This window comes from Fukomys damarensis, unplaced genomic scaffold (assembly GCF_012274545.1).
Source record: "Fukomys damarensis isolate Sample0158 unplaced genomic scaffold, DMR_v1.0_HiC HiC_scaffold_37, whole genome shotgun sequence".
Classification (NCBI taxonomy): domain Eukaryota; kingdom Metazoa; phylum Chordata; class Mammalia; order Rodentia; family Bathyergidae; genus Fukomys; species Fukomys damarensis.
Window position 1 is genome coordinate 9,378,857 of NW_022900949.1, and position 22,822 is coordinate 9,401,678.

At 47.2% G+C, this 22,822-nt stretch overlaps 1 protein-coding gene across 9 annotated transcripts; it reads right to left on the bottom strand.

The window, feature by feature from the left end:
* Positions 1 to 860: 860 nt before the first annotated feature.
* On the bottom strand, positions 861 to 8,922 carry LOC104869564 (male-specific lethal 3 homolog). Of its 9 annotated transcripts, none has more exons than XR_002025700.2 (3): positions 8,696 to 8,922; positions 7,042 to 7,914; positions 861 to 1,605 (listed from the first exon to the last, which is right to left on the bottom strand). XR_002025700.2 is itself a non-coding variant. In XM_019209172.2 (3 exons), exon 3 carries the CDS (start codon positions 6,877 to 6,879, stop codon positions 5,758 to 5,760), a length of 1,122 nt encoding a protein of 373 aa, XP_019064717.1. In that variant the 5' UTR covers positions 6,880 to 6,939; positions 7,042 to 7,110; positions 8,696 to 8,915; the 3' UTR covers positions 5,146 to 5,757. The 9 variants fall into 9 exon arrangements, 8 of the variants coding, with proteins under 8 accessions (XP_019064717.1, XP_010633162.1, XP_010633160.1 ...); XM_019209172.2 differs by lacking the exon at positions 861 to 1,605 and adding an exon at positions 5,146 to 6,939 and having other exon boundaries at positions 7,042 to 7,110; positions 8,696 to 8,915; XM_010634860.3 differs by lacking the exon at positions 861 to 1,605 and adding an exon at positions 5,146 to 6,939 and having other exon boundaries at positions 8,696 to 8,915.
* Positions 8,923 to 22,822: the final 13,900 nt, after the last annotated feature.

Sequence of the window (22,822 nt, forward strand, 5' to 3'; positions counted from 1 at the left end):
CAAGTGTTGTCCAATCCGAGCTCGGGGGCGTGGCGTTGCCCTCCTAGAGGCTCAGGTCCGGGACCTGGTACGCACCGCGGAGTAGGGGGCGAAGCGGCCCGGTGGCCCAGCTGCCGGGTGTCGGGGGCTGAGGACGGGTGGGGACAACAGCAGGCGGGGAGCTGAGTGGTGAATGAGAGAGGGACCAGTTTGGAGAGCCGTCCAGAACGGGAGGGAGATTCAAGGGACTGTTTAGGGAGATGATGGAGGGGGGTCTATTTTGTGGGTATGGCCAGGCCGCGCAGGAGCCCCGGGACACTTTTCGCTGATACTTTGGGGACATTAGATCTCAACCGGAACACCGAGACTGTTGCTTTCCAAGGCGGGCAGGGATCTGAATCAAATAGCCCTAGACGTTCACCCACAGTGCTTGCCACATCTTGCTATTCTTAGTGCAGCTCTTGAAACCCAATAAATAATAAAAGAGCCGGGCGTGGTGGCGCACGCCTGTAATCCCAGCACTCCGGAGGCTGAGGCAGGAGGATCGCTGTGAGTTCGAGACCAGCCTGGGCTACGCAGTGAGTTCCAGGTCAGTCTCGACTACATAGTGAGACCCTGTGTCAAAAAATCAAAAAAACAAAAGAAAAAAGCAGCGGCCTTCGGAGGAAGCTGCTGAGGACACATTGCTCAGGCAGCAGAAAGAAGGGAAGAGCTGGACAGCGAGAGCCACCCTGCCCGGCCATGCCCCCAGGGACCTGCCTTCTCCCACCAGACTGCACCTCCTAACAGCAGGGATTCACGAGTGGATTAATCCACTTGTGAGAGCTGCACCACAGTGAATCCTCTTTGACAAGGCCAGATGGCTGCTGGGAAACCCAGTTTATTTCAAAATGTTTCCTTTTCATGGTCAGTTTGACTTTGGGGAGGAGTCAGAAGTCTCAGGTTGCCAGATCTGGTGAATGAGGCGGAGGAGGACACCTTCATGTATGTACAAGCTGCCGTTCCATTCGGTGGAGTTTGGCGGCAGTCGTTGTGGTATTTTTGATCGCACCTTGTAAAGACTCGTAGGAAAGAGGACTCCAGAGCTGCTTCAGAAAGCAACAGAAGGTTTAGGGTGCTGGAAGCCAGAGGGAGGGCTTTAAGGGGAATTAGTGGCGATGTGTCTTACTGTAATCAATTTTTTTCAAGTTTAAATATTCACCATCTACTTTGATCACACCTCATACAATGTGATTGCATTTTGGGGTCAGTACACTTGAAAAGAGGTGCATGTGGGGCCTGTGGCCTTTTCTTCACCTCACCACGTCTTTCCTAAGAAATCAATTGTGTCACTAATTGTCACAGATCCTGCATTGGGGATAAAACTGGAGGACCATGTCTTCAGCAGCCCACCTTGGAGAATGAACAATCCAATGATAATAAAGTTGTAAAAGTCACCAGAAGCCATTCCTGGGCCGATTTTGGAGAAAACTGGGGACTTGATAGCTCTGGAGATGACTGTGGCCTCCAGGTCAGGCCTGAGTGGCCGCAGCAGAGTCCCAGGTCTCAGCAGTGTGGGAAGAGCTCAAAGAAAGTGAAAGGCCATCTTCAAGGCAGTGTGTCCTCCCAGAGGGATGTTGGTAGGGCCTGAAACAGAATTTGGTTGGGCTGTGGATTTAGCTCAGTGGTCCCACTGCCTGCCTTGCAAGCACAAGGTCCCGAGTTCGATCCCCTATACCAAAACAGACCAAAACCAAGACAAACAAACAATCCCCCCCTGAATTTGGTTAACAACACTATCAGAAGAAAGAACCCCATAAGTAAGAAACATGGTGAGCCAGACATGGCGGCACACGCCTGTCACTGCAGCGCTCTGGGAGGCTGAGGCAGGAGGATCGCCAAGTTCAAGCCCAGCCTGTGGAATCCAGCAACTTAGTGAGACCCTGTCTCTAAATAAATATAAATAAATAAATGAAAAGGGACTGGGGATATAACTCAGTGGCAAGGCCCTGGGTTCCATCCCCAGTGTTGCAGGAAAATAAAAGAGAGAAAACTGTGAAAATCAACGGCAATAGCTGAGCTCTTAGATTAGGAATTTAAGCGCATTTGACAGGGCTTTGAAAGCAGCTGATGGAGGAAGACGGGCGGTCAGCTGCTGCCAGCCCTTGAGCGCTACTGCGCAAGCGCGCATACCTCCTAGACAGCCCCCCAACCCCCACTTCCGCGCGTGCGCAAAGCGTTCAAAGTGGCGCTGTTCCCAGCGTAGGCTCGCAGGACGGCGATTCCTGAGGGCTTTCAGAAACGCTAAGAACGTGCTGGGAGTGGTGGCGCACGCCTGTCATCCGGGCACTCAGGAGGCTGAGGGAGGAGGATTGCTGCAAGTTTAAGGCCAGCCTGGACTATATAGCATGACCCAGTCTCCAAAAGGAAAAAGTAAAAAAGAATCCAGCCGTGTGGAGAAGCAGTCACTCACCCTAAAAGCCTTGCAGGAAATGGAGACGCTTTCACCGGAGACAAACCTTATTTATGTAGAGAATGTGGGAGACTTAAATATAACATTTCACTTGTACACGAAACCTCAAAGTAGCAAAGTAGGAGAAAGATCACTCAGTGATCAGTATGGTACTGCTTTTTTTTTTGTACTGGAGATCAAACTCAGGACTTGGCACTTGCGAGGCAGGCGAGGTGCCACTGAGCTAAATCCCCGGCGCTATTTTGGCTTTTTGAGCCGGAGTGTCGCTGTGTAGTTCAGATTGGTCTTGAACTCATGGTGATCCTCCTGGCTCAGCCTCCCAAGCACTGGGGTGGCAAGCGCTTCCTACCATGCCAAGTGTGGTACTGTACTGCTTTCTGAGAGCCTCTACCTTGGTAGGAATCCCTGATACTTTAGTATTTTATGCTTTTGCAATAAACCACGAATATCCTGTTTTGTACCCTGCCGGTATATGATGTGTGTTTTGTTATATAAGACTTATGTTGTTGCTGTTTTGTTTTGTTTGTAACACTGGAACTTGAACCCAGGGTCTTTGCACTGAGTTACATCCCCAGCCCCACCCCCTTTGGTACCGGGGATCGAATTCAGGTCCTTGTGCTTGTGAGGCAGGTGGCGGAAGCACTGAGTTAAATCCCCAGCACAAAGTGTAACAACTTTTTTTTTTTTTCTTTTGGTACTGGGGATCGAACATGAGAACTTGTGCTTGCAAGGCACGCGGCGGAACCAGAGATAAGTCTCTGGCCCTCCCAGCCCTTTTTATTTTTATTTGTTTATTTAGATACTGGGGATCAAACTCAGGACCTTGCACTTGCCAGGCAGGCAGCAGCACCACTGAGTTAAATCCCTGGCTCCTTTTATTTATTATTATTTATTTATTTTGGTTTTTTTGAGACAGGGTCTCACTATGTAGTTGAGGCTGACCTGGAACTCACTATGTAGCCCAGGCTGGTCTCGAACTCACAGCGATCCTCCTGAGACACCGGTGTCCTGCTGCCCACACCAGCTGTGCGGGATGGGAAGGGCTGTGTGGGACTTCCTTAGGTCTGCCATGAGCACATGTGGTCACACCACTGCTAAGTGGTTTTGTTAGGTCCCCTTATTTTATTTATTTATGGTACCAGGGGTCGAACTTGGGTCCTTGTGAGGGTCCCCTTATGAAGTTCGGCCGGCCTCAAACTTACTGTGGAGCCCAGGCTGGCCTCGAACTGGCAGATCCTCCTGCCTCAGCCTCCTGAGTGCTGGGATTACAGGGTGCGCCATCACATCCTGCAGTGGTTTTATTCTTAAAGAACACAGATGCGCAGGTGACCTCATGCCCCAGAATGACCCCTGACTCTGCAGGACCCCCGGCTTTCCTGCAGCGTCCCATCCTGGGCGTTACTCCAGGGGGGAAAAGCCTGATGTTCCCACCCATACCTGCATCCCCACCTACAGGGAGAGAAGTCACCAAGCTGAGGGCAGTCACGACTCTGCCCCCAAAAGCCACGTAAACATATGGATATGGGCGACTGCAGTTACACATTCCTTTCCAAGACAGGGAGAAAGCCTGGCCGGATAGACACACCACGGAGGGCAGCGTCACGGTCTTAGTTGTCATCAAGACATCGTAACGTGCTCGCCTGACGGGAAGTGGTCGAAGGGAGCAGCACGGGAGTGAAATCTTGGGGACTGAATCTCGCCCCCTCCCATCTCTTTGCCTCTTCTCTGTCCTGGGGTGAGCAGCCCCCCACGTCCTGCCACCATGGCACTGCCGCCCCTCCTCAGGTCCGTCCTGAGCTGGCCAACCATGGCCTGGGAGTTCTGAAACCATCCGTGAGCTACAACACAATCTCTCCTTGTTTAAGTCGATCTTTTCAGGCATTTTGTCCCAGAGATGAAAAACTAACAGAGCCAGCAATGTGGCCAAACGTTAGGTTGTTCAGTTCCTTTCGAAGATATGAACAGCTTCCCACTGGAGAGCACCTCACGCACCTAGGTATGATACGGTGGGAAGTCTACGTGACCTGTGTCCCAGAGGGAAAACTGAAAAACAGGAGCAGTGTGAGGAAGCGCAGCGTTGGCCCTCACCTTTACAAAGTGTGTGAGCACAGGGGAAACCTATCAATACAAGTAGAGTGGCAGCGTCTTCAACTGGTCCCCTAGTTACAAAAACTTGCAAACCCCACACATGTGGAAAGTACAAGAAAGCTTGCAATGAAAGTAATTGCTTTTAAGGTAATGTAAGGGCTCATCTTGGATAGAAGGCCTACAGAGGTAAGCAGTGTCAGAGAGGTGGAAGGGAATGAATGTACAATGGTCCGCAAAATTCAAACCAGAAATCTTTTTCAATTAATGACCAAAAATAGCACTTTATAGAAAGAAAACCGTTAATTACCCAACAAAGTATAGCTATAAAATCTCAAACAAGACAGGTAACGTGTTAAGTCCCCAAAACAAGGCTTCACAGAGGAAACTCTAAATGTATAAACTGGACATCTTCTCTTGCCATCAATATTGATTCCTTCTAAAAGACACTGGGATTTCTTTGTGGCTTCCCTGTATAAACTAAAATGAACTGCTCTGAGTAATTCAGGCTCGCCACAAGAATAAAAATAGTTTGCAAAAATATTTTGCTCAGCCAGGTGCAGTGGTGCATGTGTGTAACCCTGGCTCTAGGAAGGCTGAGGCAGGAGATTTGCTGTGAGTTCGAGGTCAGCCTGGGTTAGCGAGTTCAAGACCAGTCTCAACTACATGGCAAGATTCTGTCTCAAAAATGAATTTTTCTGTGCTAACAAATAACTAAACAATGTAGTTCTCAGTAACAACTAACTGCAATGAATACCAAAAAGCCTACTTTCATGGTGTTTCATGATGAACATTTCTTTCTTTCTTTTCTTTCTTTTTTTTGGTACCAGTGATCGAACTCAGGACCTTGTGCTTGCAAGCAAGGCAGGTGGCAGCACCACTGAGCTAAATCCCTCGCCCCAAGATCAACACTTCTATTCACTGTCTGCCATCACAGATGTCCTGTGCAATAGCAAGGGTTACGTCAGAGCATGTTCGGGTACCCAGGAAATAATCCTGTTTGTTTAAGACAAGCACGTTATGATCTCATGAGTGGCTTCATCCATGAGTGGAGGGTAAGGACCTTGAACTTGCCGGGCAGGTGTGGTGCCACTGAGCTACATCCCTGGCTCCCCAGGAAGTAATTTTTAACAACTCAAATGAGAGAGCCGCCTCCACTGGAGACTCCAGGGTGGGCCTGGGATTTGTAGTCTCTGGGACACAAAGCCAGCAGAGCAGCAGTTATACAGAACCACCAGTCTTTAATCAGTTGCCCTGGGGCTCTTGGTGCTGCAGTGAGCCTTGCAGGCAGTGACATAGGCCGACTCTGGGAAGAAGTCCGCTTGGTTTTCGGCTAAGAATTGCAGGAAGAGATCAAAGTGCTTCAGTAAAGGCTTCAGATTCCTCTCAGAAAAGGACACCTTTCCCAGGATTTCTGGAAGTTTTATGAACAGTCGCAGCAAATGCTGTGCCCCGTAAATGTAAGAGGGTGGAGGTGGCTGGTCACCGGGAGGGTAATCATCAGGCACAAGCTTCCAGGAGAGGACCTCGTTTATCTCCGTCTTTCCTTCAAAGCCAGCAAACACAGGGCTCCCTTCCTCACTAGGGGTCAGAGGGGTGCAGGAAGGTGAGATGCTATGCACAGGTGTCTTCTTTTCCAGATGCGGGGACAGGCTGGGCCTGCTGGCAGACACGTCCTGCTGCTGGCACACGGGCTGAGGCCAGGTGCTGCCCTGGGACGGGCTGTCGCAGTGGGTGCGCTGACGTGTGGACCGCCGCAGGGACTGCAGTGCTTCCGACTGCGCTCTGTGCCTCTCGGGAGTGATGGGCTCGTTGGTGCATGGCTGACCCTCTGTGGCCTGCGGTGCGGAAAGAGTCAATGAAGACGGGCTGGGAGGAAGCACTTCCGGGCTCCTATTCGTGTCTGCAGCGCTTTTCTTAATTGGGATGAAAGATTTAGCTGAAGTCATCTTTTTATACTGTGCCTGTTCGCATGGGTAGAGCAGGAGCAGCGGGAGAGAAAAATCAAAGGTGATTCTCAGCCCATCCACCATCTCCTTACACAGGGCAATGTTGTTTTCCGCTGAAATATAATGCTCGTGCACAGTGGTGTGTGCCACAGGGTGCTGGTGCGGAGGCCTCTCCTTGGCCGAAGAGGCTACATTGATGGCAAAATGCCTCACATAGGACTGCAAAATAGTTAGGATGTTGGTCTGACAGGGGAGTCTCACTAACCTCTTCCTCCTGTTAACATTGTAACAATCCTCTTCAAGTTGTTTCTTTAGAACTTCAGGGATGTCTATAGTTATCATTCTTTCTAACATTTCCTTTGTTTGTTTGTTTGCTGCTCGGCTTTTCCTGCTAACCGACACCGACACCGACATCGGGGATTTCTGTCTGAATCATGAAGCACAGGAATTTCCGCTGCTCATTTATCCCAGCTTCTGTGCCAACCATTAAATGGAATCAGATGTTCTGGGATCCTTCTGCCCTTTTCATTTTTCCCAACAACAACATCAACAATTTTGGTATCCTACAGCACTCACCTTATTGGGGTCAGGCTCGAAGATCAGTACTTTTTCCTTTGAGTTCACACCTTCGCTTGGGCTCAAGTGCTGATTGAGATGAAATCATATACAAGTTATAAACAGGCTACTGCTTTTTATCAGTACTTCATTTTTATAGTGGACCCATAGGCAATGGATTTCTAGTTTAGTTTTCAAACAGCCATGGAGTCAAGGAGCAATTATCCAAAGTATGAGCAATATTACAGAAACTTTAATGGTGTTGTTTCATGTAATTAATAAAATGTCATCTTTGTGAATCTGTTGGATCCTCAAATGATTTGAAGTATATTTTCATTATATAAGTAGCCCTAAATTTTATGCATTTTTAATTGTTTTGTAAGGAGTCATGGAAACATGTCATTTTGGTAGATGTTGGAGTTTTTTTTTTTTTAGCTGTTTAGTGTAACAAATACAGAATACCACTTCCTCATATTCACCCAGATCCCACTGTTGGTAAGAAAATAACTTTTCCTTTCTTTCTTTTTTGATACCAGGAATTGAACTCAGATCCTTGTGCTTGCGAGGCAGGTGCCGGAAGCACTGAGCTAAATCCCCGACCCAACTTTTCCTTTCATTTGGTCAAAGTAATCTTCCCTTGTTAATAAATCGCCGATCAAAATTTGTAAATATGCAAAGTTCATCATCAGGGGAGTCCTTATTTTTGTCTTTTCCCCTTTGCCAACCAGCAGAAGATGCCTTTGCTTCTAATGGCAACTTGGAAAATGAATTTTGAATTAAGAGATCTGTGAGATGACAATACAATATGGAGTTGTCGATGGTTCTCCTGGTAGATTCTGTCAATTTGAGAATTCTTTCCCATTATGGTTCTGTCATAGTCTAACTTTGCGACACCTGGGAAGGAAGCAGATATCACTCAGGTTTAGAGCCACTACTGCTGGGTGCAGTAGCCTGTGACTGTTATCTCAGGACTCCGGGAGGCTGAGACAGGAGGACGTTGAGCATTTAGTAACTTGGCAAGACTGTGTCTCAAAGTTAAAAAAAAAAAGTGCTGGGGATGCAGCTCAGTGCGAAGGACCTAAATTCAATATCCAATAGGCAAAAAATAAATAAGAGCCAGGACTGAAAGTATACATGGGGGCTTTGCTTCACTTACCTGATTGTTGGTCCCATCATAGATACAGGTTGACTTCTGCCTGCAAGAGGTATGCATACAGATCCACTTCTCAGTGGATTCTAATAGGGGCGTCCTAACCTTTGTGCACCAGTATCACATTTTTCAAGATACTCTTTTTTTTTTTTGAGACAGGGTCTTGCTATGTTGTCCAGGCTGTCCTTGAACTCACTATGTAGCCCAGGCAGGCCTCAAACTCATGGCGATCCTCTTAGCTCAGCCTTCCCGAGTTCTGGGATTATAGGTGCGCCCTACCACAGCCGGCTTATTAGGGTTTCGTATTAGGGTTTTGCACTTGGCCTGAGACAGACAACCTTGGGTGTGAGGCACAGAGGCGGCAGAAGAGGAATCCACGTTAGGTGGACACTCACAAGCACGGCCCAGCACACACAGCAGCCTCAATGGCACCAGCGACGTCACCAATGTGTCTGGTGCGGCCTGCCTCAGACGTAAGCACGCTCTCTGTCCCTGGGTCTCCCCACGGGGTTCTCACATACTCACTCAGGCCCGCGGATGTACTGCCCACCTCGTTCCAACTCTTCACCTCACAGCGACCTCACACGCTAAAGTACGGAGCCATCCGTCTTGGCGCATGCGTGCTTCCTGCCCGACGCTGCCTCGGGGCCTGAGGGAAATGGCAGGCTCAGGAGCTCGGAGCTACAGCTCTACTCCTCCCGCCAGGCCGCGCGCCCTGCCCCAGAGCCACCTGGGATTGCAGAGCTCGCGAGTGCGCAGGCGCAAAGTCGAGAGGGCCCGTAGTGGGCTGGACGTCTGCGCTAGAGGGCGCTAGAAAGGGATCCGTGGGAGCCCCTACTCCCCAGCCTTCACATCTGCTTTTCGATTTCCGCTGGGTACGGCAAGAGGGCTACGTAGACTAGACTGCGGTTCGAGCTCCCCATGGGTCCGCCCTCGTGGATTTGGGATGGCTTTGGGAAGCCCAGGGTGGAAGGATTAAGGTCTGGCGCCTCCTGAGACCACAGTGCGGACATGGTGGCTGCCCCCCAGGGCATAGACACCCACGCTGCCCTCCCTGAGCTTCCAGCTGGAAAGCGACTCTACCAAAACAGTAAATTTGTCTTGAGGGCCGGGGATTTAGTTCAGTGGTTCTGCTGTCTGCCACACAGGCACAAGGTCCCGGGTTCGATCCCCGGTACAAAACCACAACAACAAAACCCAATAAATTTGCTTTGAGTCAGTTTGACCCTGACCGAACAGTTCAGTTGCTGGAAAATCTTGAGTCGTTCACGGGTGGGAATTGTTTATGCACCAAGGACAATGCAAATCCGCTGTGATGTTAACCCAGGGAAAAAAAAAAAAAGGTACTACAGGGGCCCTTTTGCCAGGTACTTCCACACAGAAGGCTGAAATCAGCATTGACAAGCGCCATCCATTTACAGACAAAATGACTAAATTCACTGATTTCAAATATATTTTTCCCGGATTCCAAAACAGAAAAATAAAACCAGAACAAAACAGAGCCGGGCGTGGTGGCACACTCCTGTAATCCCAGCACTTGGGAGGCTGAGGCAGGAGGATCGCTGTGAGTTCGAGACCAGCCTGGGCTATATAGTGAGTTCCAGGTCAGTCTGAACTACATAGTGAGACCCTGTCTCAAACAACAACAACAACAACAAAACAAAAAACAAAACAAAAAATTTCCTGTGGCCTATGCCCAGAGAGCCATTTAAAAGAAATAGGAGCCTCTAATCATACTCACTGGCTTTGGTTGCCTCTTGTACTCTGCTGTGCGATTTTGTTTTGTTTTGTTTTGTTTTTTTTTTGGTGCCGGGATTGAACTCGGGCCCTTGTGCTTGCGAGGCAGGAGGAGGAACCACTGAGCTAAATCCCCCACCCGGTACCATTTTAAATTGTATAGCAGAGGGCCGGGGATTTAGCTCAGTGGTTCCTCCTCCTGCCTCGCAAGCACAAGGGCCCGAGTTCGATCCCTGGTACCAAAATAAATAAGTAAATACAATGGTACTTTTACTTCTAAGGTCAAGTACCGTATCTGTGCCTTTCCCTCACTGGGGATCGAATTCAGGCCCCACACCACTGAGCTAAATCTCCAGCCCTTCACCCACAGGCTCTTAAAAACAACCCGGCCCCCAGATCAGAGTCTAGCCATTCCTGCCTAAGATGTTTGAAAAATGATTAAAGAGATTTGCCAAGGCTGGGGATGTGGCTCAGAGGCACCACTCCTGCCTTGCAATTGCAAAGTCCTGAGTTCGATCCCCAGTATAAAAAAAAAAGAGAGAGAGAAAGAGACTTGCCAGATGTTGCCTGGTTTCTGCTTTCTGGCCCCTTTGGAAGCTGTTCTGCTTCCGCTCTTCTGAGCGTTCAGCCAAATGTCTGGTTTCCCTCCCTCATGCATTAACTAATTTATTTGAGACAGGATCTCGCTATCCATGTATTCCAGGCCGGCCTTCACATCACTATGTAAACCAAGCTGTCCTCAAGCCCAAGGCGATCCTCCTGCCTCAGCCTCTTGACTGCTGGGATCACAGACCTGGCTTAGGTCCCGAATTTGAGGGATGAACAAAGACAAGGGGAAAAAATAACCGAGGAAAAGCCTTATCCCATAAGATGCCCTCAGTGAGCTCCCAGAATCAACTCAGATGTCAGGCAGTCTGTCAGAGCCGTCACAGTCCCTTCGTGACAGCTTTCTGTCCCACTGGTGTACAAAGGCTGTAGTTTCATTTGCTATGAGCTGACTTTAACATCACTCATTTTGGAAGTGTCAGAACTGGTCTTTTTCCACCTCAACTTCCTTAAAAAGCAACCCCCAAACTATCCTAAGGGAAATAGTTGAGGTCTCCCTGCCATCTCCACTTCCCTTTTCATCTGGAGAGAAACTCTGTCTCTTTCTTTTTTTTTTTTCCATACCAGGGATCGAATTCGGATCCTTGTGCTAGTGAGGCAGGTGCGGTGCCACTGAGCTAAATCCCCAACCCTTGGAGAAGAATTTGATAAAAGCTTCGTCTTGAAACTTCCTGGCCTCTCATGGACTCCTATGTCGAGCAGGCTAAAGAGCCTGGAGCCCACCACAGTACCATAGCACGGAGCTGTACCTTGGGCCCCTGAAATGGGGTGGGATGGGATGTTCAGAGCTGAGAATGACCTCAAGATGAGCTCTCTGAGCCGGTGATGCAGATGCCTGTGGGTCGGGACACATGGGGGACTGGATGTGGCTTTAGTTCTAAATCCACAGCATCTCCAAAGATCTGGCCTCTGGGGCCTGGAATAAACTCACGTATTCCAGAAGCCTCTGGTCAGGCATAAGCTTAGAGGATATTTCCTACCATCAGTTCAAATCCAAGAAAGGCTGGGCCGTGAGCCCTCCTTCCGCTGTTCAAACATTTAAATTCAGTTACCTAAATATAGAAAGAACCAAAAAGGATTGGGTTAACTGTGCCGCTTTCTAGAAAACAATTAGATACGGTTGTTGGTCTGAGACATACCGAACTGGGAACGTATTTCTAAACAGTTAAAGCCAAAATTGGCCAGGGATGTAGCTCAGTGGTTCCGCTCCTGCCTCGCAAGCGCAAAGATCCGAGTTCGATCCCCAGTACCCAAAACAAAACAAACAACAATAAACTGTTCTCAGTTTTATTACTTCTATCTCCCTGCCAAATGTAAACGAGATGTGGCTCTGTGCCCTCCTCCTGCTGTCTGTAACACCACATAACGGGGGACTTGTGCTCTACATAAACCAATGCAAAGTGTTTAACTCCTGCAAGCCCGGCCCCTCCCAAGAGTATAACCTGCCCTGCTCTTCCCCAAAGGGACGTTGGTCTCTCTGTGGAGAAGTCCTAGACCGACCCGCTGGTATTAAAAATAAAACTGTACACTTTGCCTCCAAGACTTCTGCTGGCGGTCTTGCATTCTCCCGGACTACCTGTCTGTTCGTTCTGGCTGGTACTTTGCCGCTACAGTACCAAGGAATGTTTTAGTATTTAAATAATAAGTGAGAAACACAGAAATACCCCCATAAAACTGGAGGGCTGGGCAGGTCTCTTCTACTAAAGAGAAACAATTCCATTGAATTGACAGGACATGGCTATTTAGGGAGCCCAATGGGTTGAGACGTAAAAAGAGCTCCGAGCCAGGGGTGGTGACAGGGTAATCTCAGCACTTGGGAGGCTGAGGCAGGAAGATCTCCATGAGATCATCACGAGTTGGAGGGCAGTCTGGAATACATAGTGAGACCTTGTTTCAAAAAATAAAAAAAAAAATGAGAGAGGGCTGAGGATTTAGCTCAGTGGTGCCACCGCCTGCCTCACAAGCGCAAGGTCCTGAGTTTGATCCCCAGTACCAAAAATCACAAACAAAATGAGCGGGGTGGGGGTGGGAGAGAGAGAATATCTCATGTCTCTAAAAGGCTAACAAAAAGCAAATTCCAAACAGCAAAATGACCATTCCTCCTCTTTCTAATATGACCCACTGCTGTTTCCTCTTCCAATTAGTGTTAGTCAACTCCATCTGAGGATTTTTCTCCTTGTTTGAGAAAGGGTCTTGCTATGAAGATTCAGGCTGGACTTGAACCCAATATGTAGTCCAGGCTGGGCTTGAACTCACAAGGATTCTCCTGCCTCAGCCTCCCGAGTGCTGGGATGACGGGCGTGCCTGCCACCACACCACACCACCTGGCCTGGCTTCTCAGGATTCTGAATCACAGAATCATGCTCGTGACCTGAGATCATCCAGTCCAGAGCACAGCCTTGCCTCCCCTGTGCTCATCCAAATTACCCAAGTCCAGATCTGACACCATGTCTTTTTAAAGACTGACTGACAAACACATTCTGCAGTCCGCCGTGGTGTGTGGGCATCCGTGTTGGGCTAACCCAGCATATCCAGCAATGGGCTGAATGCGTGGTTCTGGTGGTCTCTGTCAGAATGCATTGAGAAAATGAAAAGTTCTTCCTGTCATGAATGAATAAGAAGTCATGTTAACATCGAAAGTTTTAAGCTGGTTGTGGCGGCACATGCCTATAATCCTAGCACTCGGGAGGCTGAGGCAGGAGGATTATGAGTTCAAGGATAGTCTTGACTATACAGTGATTTCAAGCACAGCCTGAACTACATAGCTAGGCCCTGTCTCAAGAAGCAAACAAATGGGCTGGGGATTTAGCTCAGTGGTTCTGCCACCTGCCTTGCAAGCGCAAGGATCCGAGTTCGATCTCCACCCCCGTACCAAAAATGAATAAATAAAATAAAATTTAGGTACATAAAAAAAATTAAAATTACCTTTTTCAGGCCTGGGGAATTTAGCTCAGTGGTTCCACTACCTGCCTCGCAAGCACAAGGACCCGAGTTCAATCCCTGGTACCAAAAAAAAAAAAAAAAAGAAAGAAAAAAGAAAAAAGAAAAGAAAAGAAAAAATTACCTTTTTCAAAAGTGCATGGATTCGTGTATAACTGGCAGTACTGACTCAGAATAAACGGTGTGTACATCGATAAAACTGCAAAGTCGATTTCACACTCTACAATGGCCGTGGAATATTTTATTTATATTTTCATAGCAAATGAAAAGTCAAGAACATGTCATTTGCTAGTATAGGACTTAGCTGAATAGAGTTGATAAGGTCGTTCCAAGAAACAGGGGCTTTGGACCAAAAAAAGATGCATTGTTTTGAATCACTGAACTCCAGTGGAGGGTTTGCATCCCGCTGAGCGGCAGGAACTCCCACACCTTGGGAGGACAAGTGATTCCCACATCGAAGGCCCCATCCAGAGCAACTGTTCACCAGTGCAGTCAGCACCGGGGCAAAGAAGCAAATCTCCCTTTCGGTTTCTGTGCAGGCCATTAATACTCAGCGTATAAACTGCGTCTTATACAAGTAACCTAACATCTGGAGGAGAGAGGAGTCAGAGATTCAGAGATTTGCCACCCACCTGGCAGCCTGGCTCAGGGTCCTAGTGGACAGTTTAGGGTCTGCAGAAAGCTGGGCTGGGCTGATCCAGGTGGGGAGGATGGTGGTGGGAGGTTGAGCCTCTGGAGAAATGGGAGTGTGTTTGGGGATGCTCTGATTAATAGCTGCAGGAATCATGATAAAGACCCAGGAGCCCGGCGTGGGGGTGCACACCTGTGAACCCAGCACTCGGGAGGCTGAGGCAGGAGGATCGCTGTGAGTTTGAGACCAGCCTGGGCTACATAGTGAGTTCCAGGTCAGTCTCAATTACATAGTGAGACCCTGTCTTAAAAAACCAAATCAAACCAAACAAACAAAAGACCCAGGAGCTGGTGTCCATCGTACTTGATACTTCTATGTTGTACCAGGTCTGACTCCAAAATATTGGATCACTGGGTTTCTTTATCTCTGACTTCTCAACCTCATGCAAATGAAACAATTAATGAATTTTTCCTCGGAACTACAAAGGGAAGAGCCTCAGGGAAAAAAGGTAGCTCCCAACCTCTCCTATATGCTCATAACAAAATTCAACATAAATGCCCCCAGCTGTAGATTTCATGGTTGTAGCGTAGGTGTTCGTAATTCAAAGCCTACTGTGCGATTCCCAGCTCCAAGCAAGGAAAAAGAGCAAACTGCAGAAGAAGACTAGACACTAGCGTCTCTGGAAAGCTGTCCATACTCACAAAAAAGTAGGCGATAGTCACTATGCCACACAAGACCAGGAAGGAATTTGAAAAAACATCTGTTTGCTATTTCTAAATGGTGCTAGAGTTTGAAACACAGGTCCTTTCATGCTAGGCAAGTGTCCTACCACTGACGTGTACACCATGTGTTATTTCTGAGACAAGATCTTGCTAAGCTGCCCAGGCTGGCCTTGAATTCTTGCGATCCTCCCGCCTCAGCTTCTCAGTTAGCTGAGGTTATAGATGTCCACTGTCAGGCCTGGCTTTGTGGTTCTAGGGATATTGTTTTTAGCAAAAAAATTTAGAATCTGTGTAAAAATGAACCTTTTTGTCCATAGCCAGCTGGCTGCAAGGCACAGGGGCCCATGGCAGAGGGGCATTGCCGAGGAGAAACAGTTCACGGTGGGCAGAAGGTAGAGAGGCAACAAGGGTCACCCACGGCTCTTTCTACCCCTTCTATTTTATCCAGGCTACTTAGGGCAGGCAGCACTCACACCCTTAATCCTAGGGCTCTTTATCCTAGCAGTGCACCCTGAGTCGATCCCAGCATCCCCCACTCCTGATCCAGCCACCTCTGAAAAAGCCCCACCTACGAGTGCCTGAAGCTCTGGGGCGACATCTAGACTCAGCGGTCACAGCTCCATTTTCCCTTGAATGCTCAGCCTTTTAAAAGGCCCTTGCCCAGGTTTCCTCACTTAGCTAACATGTGGACGTGTGCCTTTGTGCTACCAGGCGTTTATTTTACCATCAATCTCTTCTACTTTTGTGAAGTGATTCTACTACATTGTCCGCCAGTTTGACTTGGCCTTGTTATTGCTAAAGAACTCAAATTCCTTAACTTTTATTTTTCTGCTCAAAAGTATAGTCCTTCTCATACAATGTCTTTATTTTTGGATTCTTATTTGATAAAAAGAAAAAAATACACATGGTCTCTACTTTTCTCTTTTTCCTAGTAATAGAGATTGGACCCAGAGCCTTTGCGCTGAGCAGCCTCCCTAACCTTTTTTGAATTTTTGAGTTTGAGACTTGCAATCTTCCTGCCTCAGTCTCCCAAGTAGCTGGAATGACAGATGTGCATCACCCCACCTGGGTCCACAACATAGTTTTGCAAATGTTGGATTATGACACAGTTCAATTGTAAGCAATTATCAAGAAAAAACCTCACCCCATGCATTTTTTTAAAAAACCACTAAAAATGATGACTATTGCTGAATACTGTGTCAGAGAAGCTCGTATTTGTAGAAACAATTCAAGGAGGTAAAAAACATACACTCATTGGAAATGGTGAAAATGTAATCATATTAATCATTAAAAGCTGCTGGGCATGGTGGCACATGCCTGTAATCCCAGCACTTGGGAGGCTGAGGCAGGAGGATCGCTGTGAGTTCGAGACCAGCCTGGGCTACATAGTGAGTTCCAGGTCAGTCTCAACTGCATAGTGAGACCCTGTCTCAAAAAACAAACAAACAAACAAATCATTAAAAGCCATCAACAAACCATTAGCGAACAAATCTCTGATAATGTGATTCATATTTTTAACAAAAGTCACTTGGTCAAGATAGCCTCAGAAAATAATGGAAATCATCAATGTAGAGGAACTGTTAGCCAATTTCTAAAACCTAATGTGCAGAAGAGACTTCGTACTACACTGTGGTACTGCCCTGAACTGCGTCAGCATGGCTGGATTGTTGCCAAAATGGCATAAAAGCAGGGGAGGGGGCAGATTGCTTGCTGTTGATTTTCCTGGAGAAGTTTGTCCCGTCAGGCTGGCTTACCTGATATGAATTTGGCTGTTTGTGTCATCAGAGGCATTCAGGACTTCACTGTCGCTGGGGATGGCTGCCGTTCTCTCTGAGGGAGCTCTGGTCTTCACCTTGAGCACGGCCTCCTGGCTCCAGTGTGGATCCTTCACCCCACTGGCATAGACTGTCTAGGCTCCACCGTTGGCCTTTGGGCCCTCCTGGTGCAGATCCTTGATGTGGCCCTTGCATGAGACATTGCTGTGGGCTCTAGGCCTCTGGCTGGACTCCTGGGGACTCCGTGGGACTGAGGGCCTCAGCTGGAATCTTTAGGTCTCTAGCTTGTGGACAGATCTCTTGCACTCTTCTGCGTTTGACGTTTTGGGTGAATATTATAAGATACTCCAATAAATTATGTGTCCTGCATTAAACCCATGCCCGTACAAACCACTGACAATAGCATACACGGAACCCCATGAGGGGATGTTTGACAAATATGTTATAGATCCTTTGTCCCTGAGAGATCACTCAGCATAGTCTCAGTATGGACAGAAACACCATCAGGGTGGGGAATGTGGGTGAATCTTGACTCGCTACTTTTCCTTCAGGGCCCATGACAGAGGGCACACAGGAGAGAGGCCTTATGCGGGTCCAGAGTGCAGGAAAACCTCCCTATACTTCTCCAATCCTCGAGCACAGATGAGAATTTACACCAGGGAGAAACTTCACCAAGTCTACACAATGTGGAAAAGTCTTCAGGCCTCTCTGAAACTTGCGGATGCACAAAGGAAACCCACACTGCCAAGAAGGCCTCTGCTTGCAGGGAATGTGAGAAATCCTTCCCATCTTCCTCCTCCTGGAAAAAAACACACGCAGATTCACAGTGCACAAAAGGCCCACGACTGCAAAAAAATGTGGGAAAGCCTTCAGCTTCTCCTAGAATTCACACTGGAGAGAAACCCTACTCATGTGACAAACAAGATGCAAAAGCCTTCAGCAGGGCCTGGGACTTAGCTCAGTGGTTCTGCTGCCTGCTTTGTAAACGCAAGGACCCGAGTCCGATCCCCAGTACCAAACAAACGAATGAACAAACAAACAAAAACAAAAGGACACATGAGAATTCATACAAGAGGGAACGCTGACAGCAAGTACTATAGGATGCTTCGTGCAGATTACTTGCTGTACGCAACAAATTTCATACCATTAGAAATTAAAACAAAACAAAACAAAACAAAAAACAAATTGGGGCCGGGGATTTAGCTCAGCAGTTCAGTGGCCTGCCTCGCAAATGCAAGGAAGTTCAGCGAGGCTCCAGGAGCTTGTCGGACAGCGAGAGTCACCCAGGAAGGAACACACCAGGCAAGTTGGCAAATAGACCTTTATCAGTCTGGCCAGACGGCACTCCCCAAGCCAAGTAGCTCAGAGAGGCGGCCAGCTCAGAAACAGAGGCCATTTTATATAGGGCTAAGGGGGGAGGGGGTTACACTTAAAACTTACAGGAAGGGGACAAAGGCAAAGAATCAGTTGATCTGAGCTAGTGGTCATCAAGCATATACTTGACCGTCATGTACTAATGATCAGCAGAGCGATTATCCATTATTCCATTTACAGCTTAGATTATAATGTTCAGAACATTCAACTACAGTCAAGCAAGGAGTGGCGTGATTTGTGTTGGGTCTCTGTGTTCACTACAGTTTCCATTTAGTTTCCCAGCTACTTCAAAGCAGTTACCTAACAATTCACAATTAATCATTAGTTATCCTGTAAGGGATGGGGGGAGCCACAGTCTCTAGGTCGTTTGCTGGTCAACATGAAGTCACTCCGGTTCAGTCAGGCTCTTACACCTCTCTGCAAGATTCTGGTGCCTCCAGCAGAACTTGGTATTTTTTAGGTTGTAGATGCATCCCTCTGAGCTCCACCTCCACCCTAGCTCAGAGTTTTATCCTCTTTTTTTTTTGGTTTTTTGAGACAGGGTCTCACTATGTAGTTGAGACTGACCTGGAACGCACTATCCCAGGCTGGTCCTGACCTCACAGAGATCTCCCTGCCTCAGCCTCCCCAGTGCTGGGATCACAGGCTTGCACCACCACACCCAGCAGAGTTTTATCCTCTTATGAAGCACTGGATTTAGGGCCCACCCTAAACCATGATATTCTCATCTTGATATCTTTAATTACATGCACAAAGACTTGTTTTCCAAATAAGGTTACACTCATACATTCTGGGTGGCAGTTTCTTCATTCTACCTACCACACACCTTATCACTGGAATTACGTATTTTTGATATGCAGAAACTTAAAGCATGCATTCCTTTTACAAAAATGGTCTACATACACTAGGAAGTCTTGGATCCATAGATCTTTTTGGAAGTATATTTTGAATATGCCAGTGTTAGAATTTGGGGGGGTTTTCTTTCTTTTTTTTCCTTTATTAATTATTTATTTAGTTATTTGAGATAGGGGTCTCACTACACAGCCAAGGCTGGCCTTGACTTCATTGTGTAGCCCAGGCTGGCCTCAAACTCACAGCGATCCTCCTGCCTCAGCCTCTTGAAGGCTGGGATTACAGGTGTGCACCACCACACCTGTCAGAGTTTTATTTATTTACAAATTTTAATACTTTCCAAGCATATTTGTTTTATGATAATGATCTTTTGGTATCATTAGGATTTAAAATCTGGCCCTAATATCACAGATACTGGAATTTATATACATGGTGCCTCTCTTTCTTTTCTAAAAAAAAAACAAAAAACAAAAAAAACAAAACCCCAAAACCCCAACCACCATGATACCTATGATCATGAACTTAATTTGCTTCATGATTCTGGTTGTGAACTGAATAAAATTCCCCCATGAAGTTCAATGTAAATAAAGTTAATCCATCAGGAACCATATGTGTTTTTTTAACCAGAAAAATATGAAATGAAGTACAGTACAGTACAGTATGAAGAGAAAACATTAACTTCACTTCAGGTGACTTCTGGCAGGGACAACAGGAATGTGGGTGGGTAGGAGGTCATTGTTTGGAGGGGAGTCTGGCCTTGAACTCACTATGTAGCCTAGGCTGGCCTCAAACTCACAGCAACCCTCCTGCCTCAGCCTCCTGAGTGCCAAGGTGAAAGACATGTACCACCATGCCCAGAAATTTCCTGGCTTTTTCCACAGAACATAGCCTCACTAATTCTATCACCTGCCAGCTGGTTCTTTTTTTTTTTTGGTACCGGGGATCAAACTCAGGTTCTTGTGCTTACAAGGCAGGCGGCGGAAGCACTGAGCTAAATCCCCAGCCCCCTCAGCTGGTTCTTCTCAACCACACTAACAAAAGCTTTTCCACCTCTTCCAGCGCTTGTGTCCTCTGCTTGGTTAACTGTGTTACTCCTTTTGCCACATCAGCTCCTCTGATGGCATCTTTATTCTTCAAAACAGTAGAAATTGTCAACTTCACCATCTTGTACTCCAAGGACAGACCAGTCACACAAATACCACACTTGTGCTTTTCTACAATTTCCTTCTTCCATTCAATGGTTATTTTCTCCTAAATATTCTTACCATTCTTGCTCTGAACTTTCTTGTCACGTTCGTTACTGCTCTCGACTTTCTTTTCTTTCTTTCTTTCTTTTTTTTTACCACCGCACTTGCTCTGCACTTGCTTATTTTCAGAGATAGTTTTAGAATTATTTCGAGACAGGTTAGTCCTGGTTGCAAATTTGCTCAAAAATAAGTTTAAAGGAAAACACACTGGTATAAGGTAGAACCTGCAAGTCAACAAAACTGATTATATGTCCACAGAGTTGCTACCTCTTTTTTTTTTTTTTTTTTTTTTTTTGACCTGGGGATCAAACTCATGAACTTACACTTGCAAGGCAAGCACTGGTGCCACTGAGCTAAATCCCTGGCCCAGAGTCGATAGCTCATCAGGAAGTAGATAACTGCACACACATGCTACACAATGTGTTAAGCATACTTTGCAATAATATCTGTAGTCGATGCGGCTCTGATTCTCTTCTGCCGACCCCGCAGCTGTCGCTCTCACAATCTCTCAGAGCAGTGCGGCCTGCCAGGGAGGAAAGTGGAACCTCCTCACGTTCCAAAATCTCACCCTCTTGCAGCAGGGAGGTGCTTTCTGGTCTGAGAAACCAGCCGGAAGTGAGCAAATCAGGAGAGGGGATGAGCGGGCGGGGTTAGGGCTAGGAGAGAGATGATGGGGCAGAAATGAGCCTAGCCTGGCCTTTCGTGGAACACACGCTCCCCAACAGTCGGAGCTGTACAGGGGAGAAGGGGCCCGTGAGTCACAGCTCTTAGTTGGTCATGCGACCGCGAGGCTGAACGAGTGACCCTCCACCGTGTGCCGTGTTGCCAGCTCTTTTTGGATACAGGTAGTCAATAAATGACATGTGATAGCCAGCTATCGCCTATAATTGCAGTTGAGGATTTTGCCCAACTGCAGGCTAGGAGTTCTGAGCACGTTCAAGGCAGGCTGGGCTAGGCACGTTGGGTCAGTAGGTGTATTAAGTATATTTTCAACTTGCAATGTTTTCAACTTTCCACAAGCTTACCAGGACGTGGCCTCTTCATAAGTCAAGGAGTATCTGTGTATCTGCAATTAATAGACTATTTCTCAGAAACAGAAACTTTAGTTCTGCTCCTACGTCATCAAACAGTACTTGAATACCGGGCTGGGCTTGTTTCTCTGTTCAGTAGTGCAGTGCAGAGATGGTCCCGTGTGTTTATTAGCTGCGCCTTGTATCTGTCACAGTGAAATCAAGCTAAAGAAGTATGAGAAATAGTCTGAGAATGAGATGTTCACTGTATAAATCAGACTTTGCATAGCTATGGGGAGACCTAGAGTACAGGGGAGCAAGAGGTTCAGGAAGATGAACAACTACCGCACCCCTCAGCATGGGGCTCACAGGGTTGCAGAATTTTAAAAATTCTACAGACCGATTTAGGGCCGGGGATTTGGCTCGGTGGTTCCCCCGCCTGCCTCGCAAGCGCAGGGACCCCAGTTCGATCCCTGGTAACAAAGGAAAAAAAAAAAAAAGAAAAGAAAAGAAACAGAAGGATTTGTTTAGGTGTGCACTACCTCAGCAAATTCATGTCCAAAGGCTGAGCCCAGAACAAAGGAGGGGCTCTACTTTCATACGTTTCAGAGGTGGGAAACTTGTAGACAGAAGCAGAACAAAGATAGTCAAGCTGTAAGAGTTCTGTAATTTAGCATATCTTGATGGCATTGGTCATGTTAAAAACAGGATCTGATAGCTGGGTGTGGTGGCGCACACCTGTCATCCCAGCACTCGGGAGGCTGAGGCAGGAGGATCGCTGTGAGTTCGAGACCAGCCTGGGCTCCATAGTGAGCTCCAGTTCAGTCACAACTACATAGTGAGACCCTGTCTTAAAACAAAACAAAACAACAACAAAAAACAGGCTCTTATGAGAACAGGAGGCTGTGGAACCTTACTTATAGGCAGAGAGTTACTAATTTCATTTGTAATAGACAAAGAGCAACAGCCCTAGGGAGGGGGAAGTTTAACATAAATGGCTTAGGAGGGGAAGCTGTTTTCCTTCATTGTAAAGTCCTGCTTCAGGGCCAGGGATGTAGCTTGGGGTCACCACACCTGCCTGGCAAGTTTAAGGTCCTGAATTCAACCCTGGGTACAAAAAAAAAGATCCTGTTGGGATGTAGCTCAGTGGTTCTGCTGCCTGCCTCACAAGCACAAGGACCTGAGTTTGATCCCCAGTACCGAATCAACAACAACAAACAAACAAACAAACAAACAAAAAGAGTCCTGCTTCAACAAGACAAGCCCAACTGGACATCTGTCCATGGTGGGGCCTCCATGGCAGGAAGAGTGTGGCAGCCTAAGCCTGACATGATGTAAATCAGGCAATGATGTGTCGTGAGGAGACTTTGGATCGGTGGGGTCAGAAATCAAGAAAATAAGCTGGAGGCCGGGGATTTAGCTCAGTGGTGCTGCCGCCTGCCTCGCAAGTGCAAGGACCCGAGTTCGATCCCCAGTACCAAAGGAAAAAAAAAAAAAGAAAGAAAAAGAAAATAAGCTGGACCTTGGTGTCCTTTGGTAGCTTGAAAATCTAGATAATGTCTTCCAAATCTCATGCAGGTTGGGCTACTATGGAATTCTAACCTGAAACCAGAGTCAGGTGCTGGAGACATAGCGATGTCAAGGTCAGCCTGGACTACATAGCAAAACCCTGTCTCAAAAAAAGCAAAACAATTTTAAAAACATTCATTGTATATTTTCACCACACCTTGTATTTTTTGTTTATTTGTTTTGTTTTGT

Excerpts from the sequence above, each read along its gene's own strand:
- LOC104869564 (XM_010634859.3), bottom strand. The coding sequence starts at position 6,879 with ATGTCGGTGTCGGTGTCGGTTAGCAGGAAAAGCCGAGCAGCAAACAAA.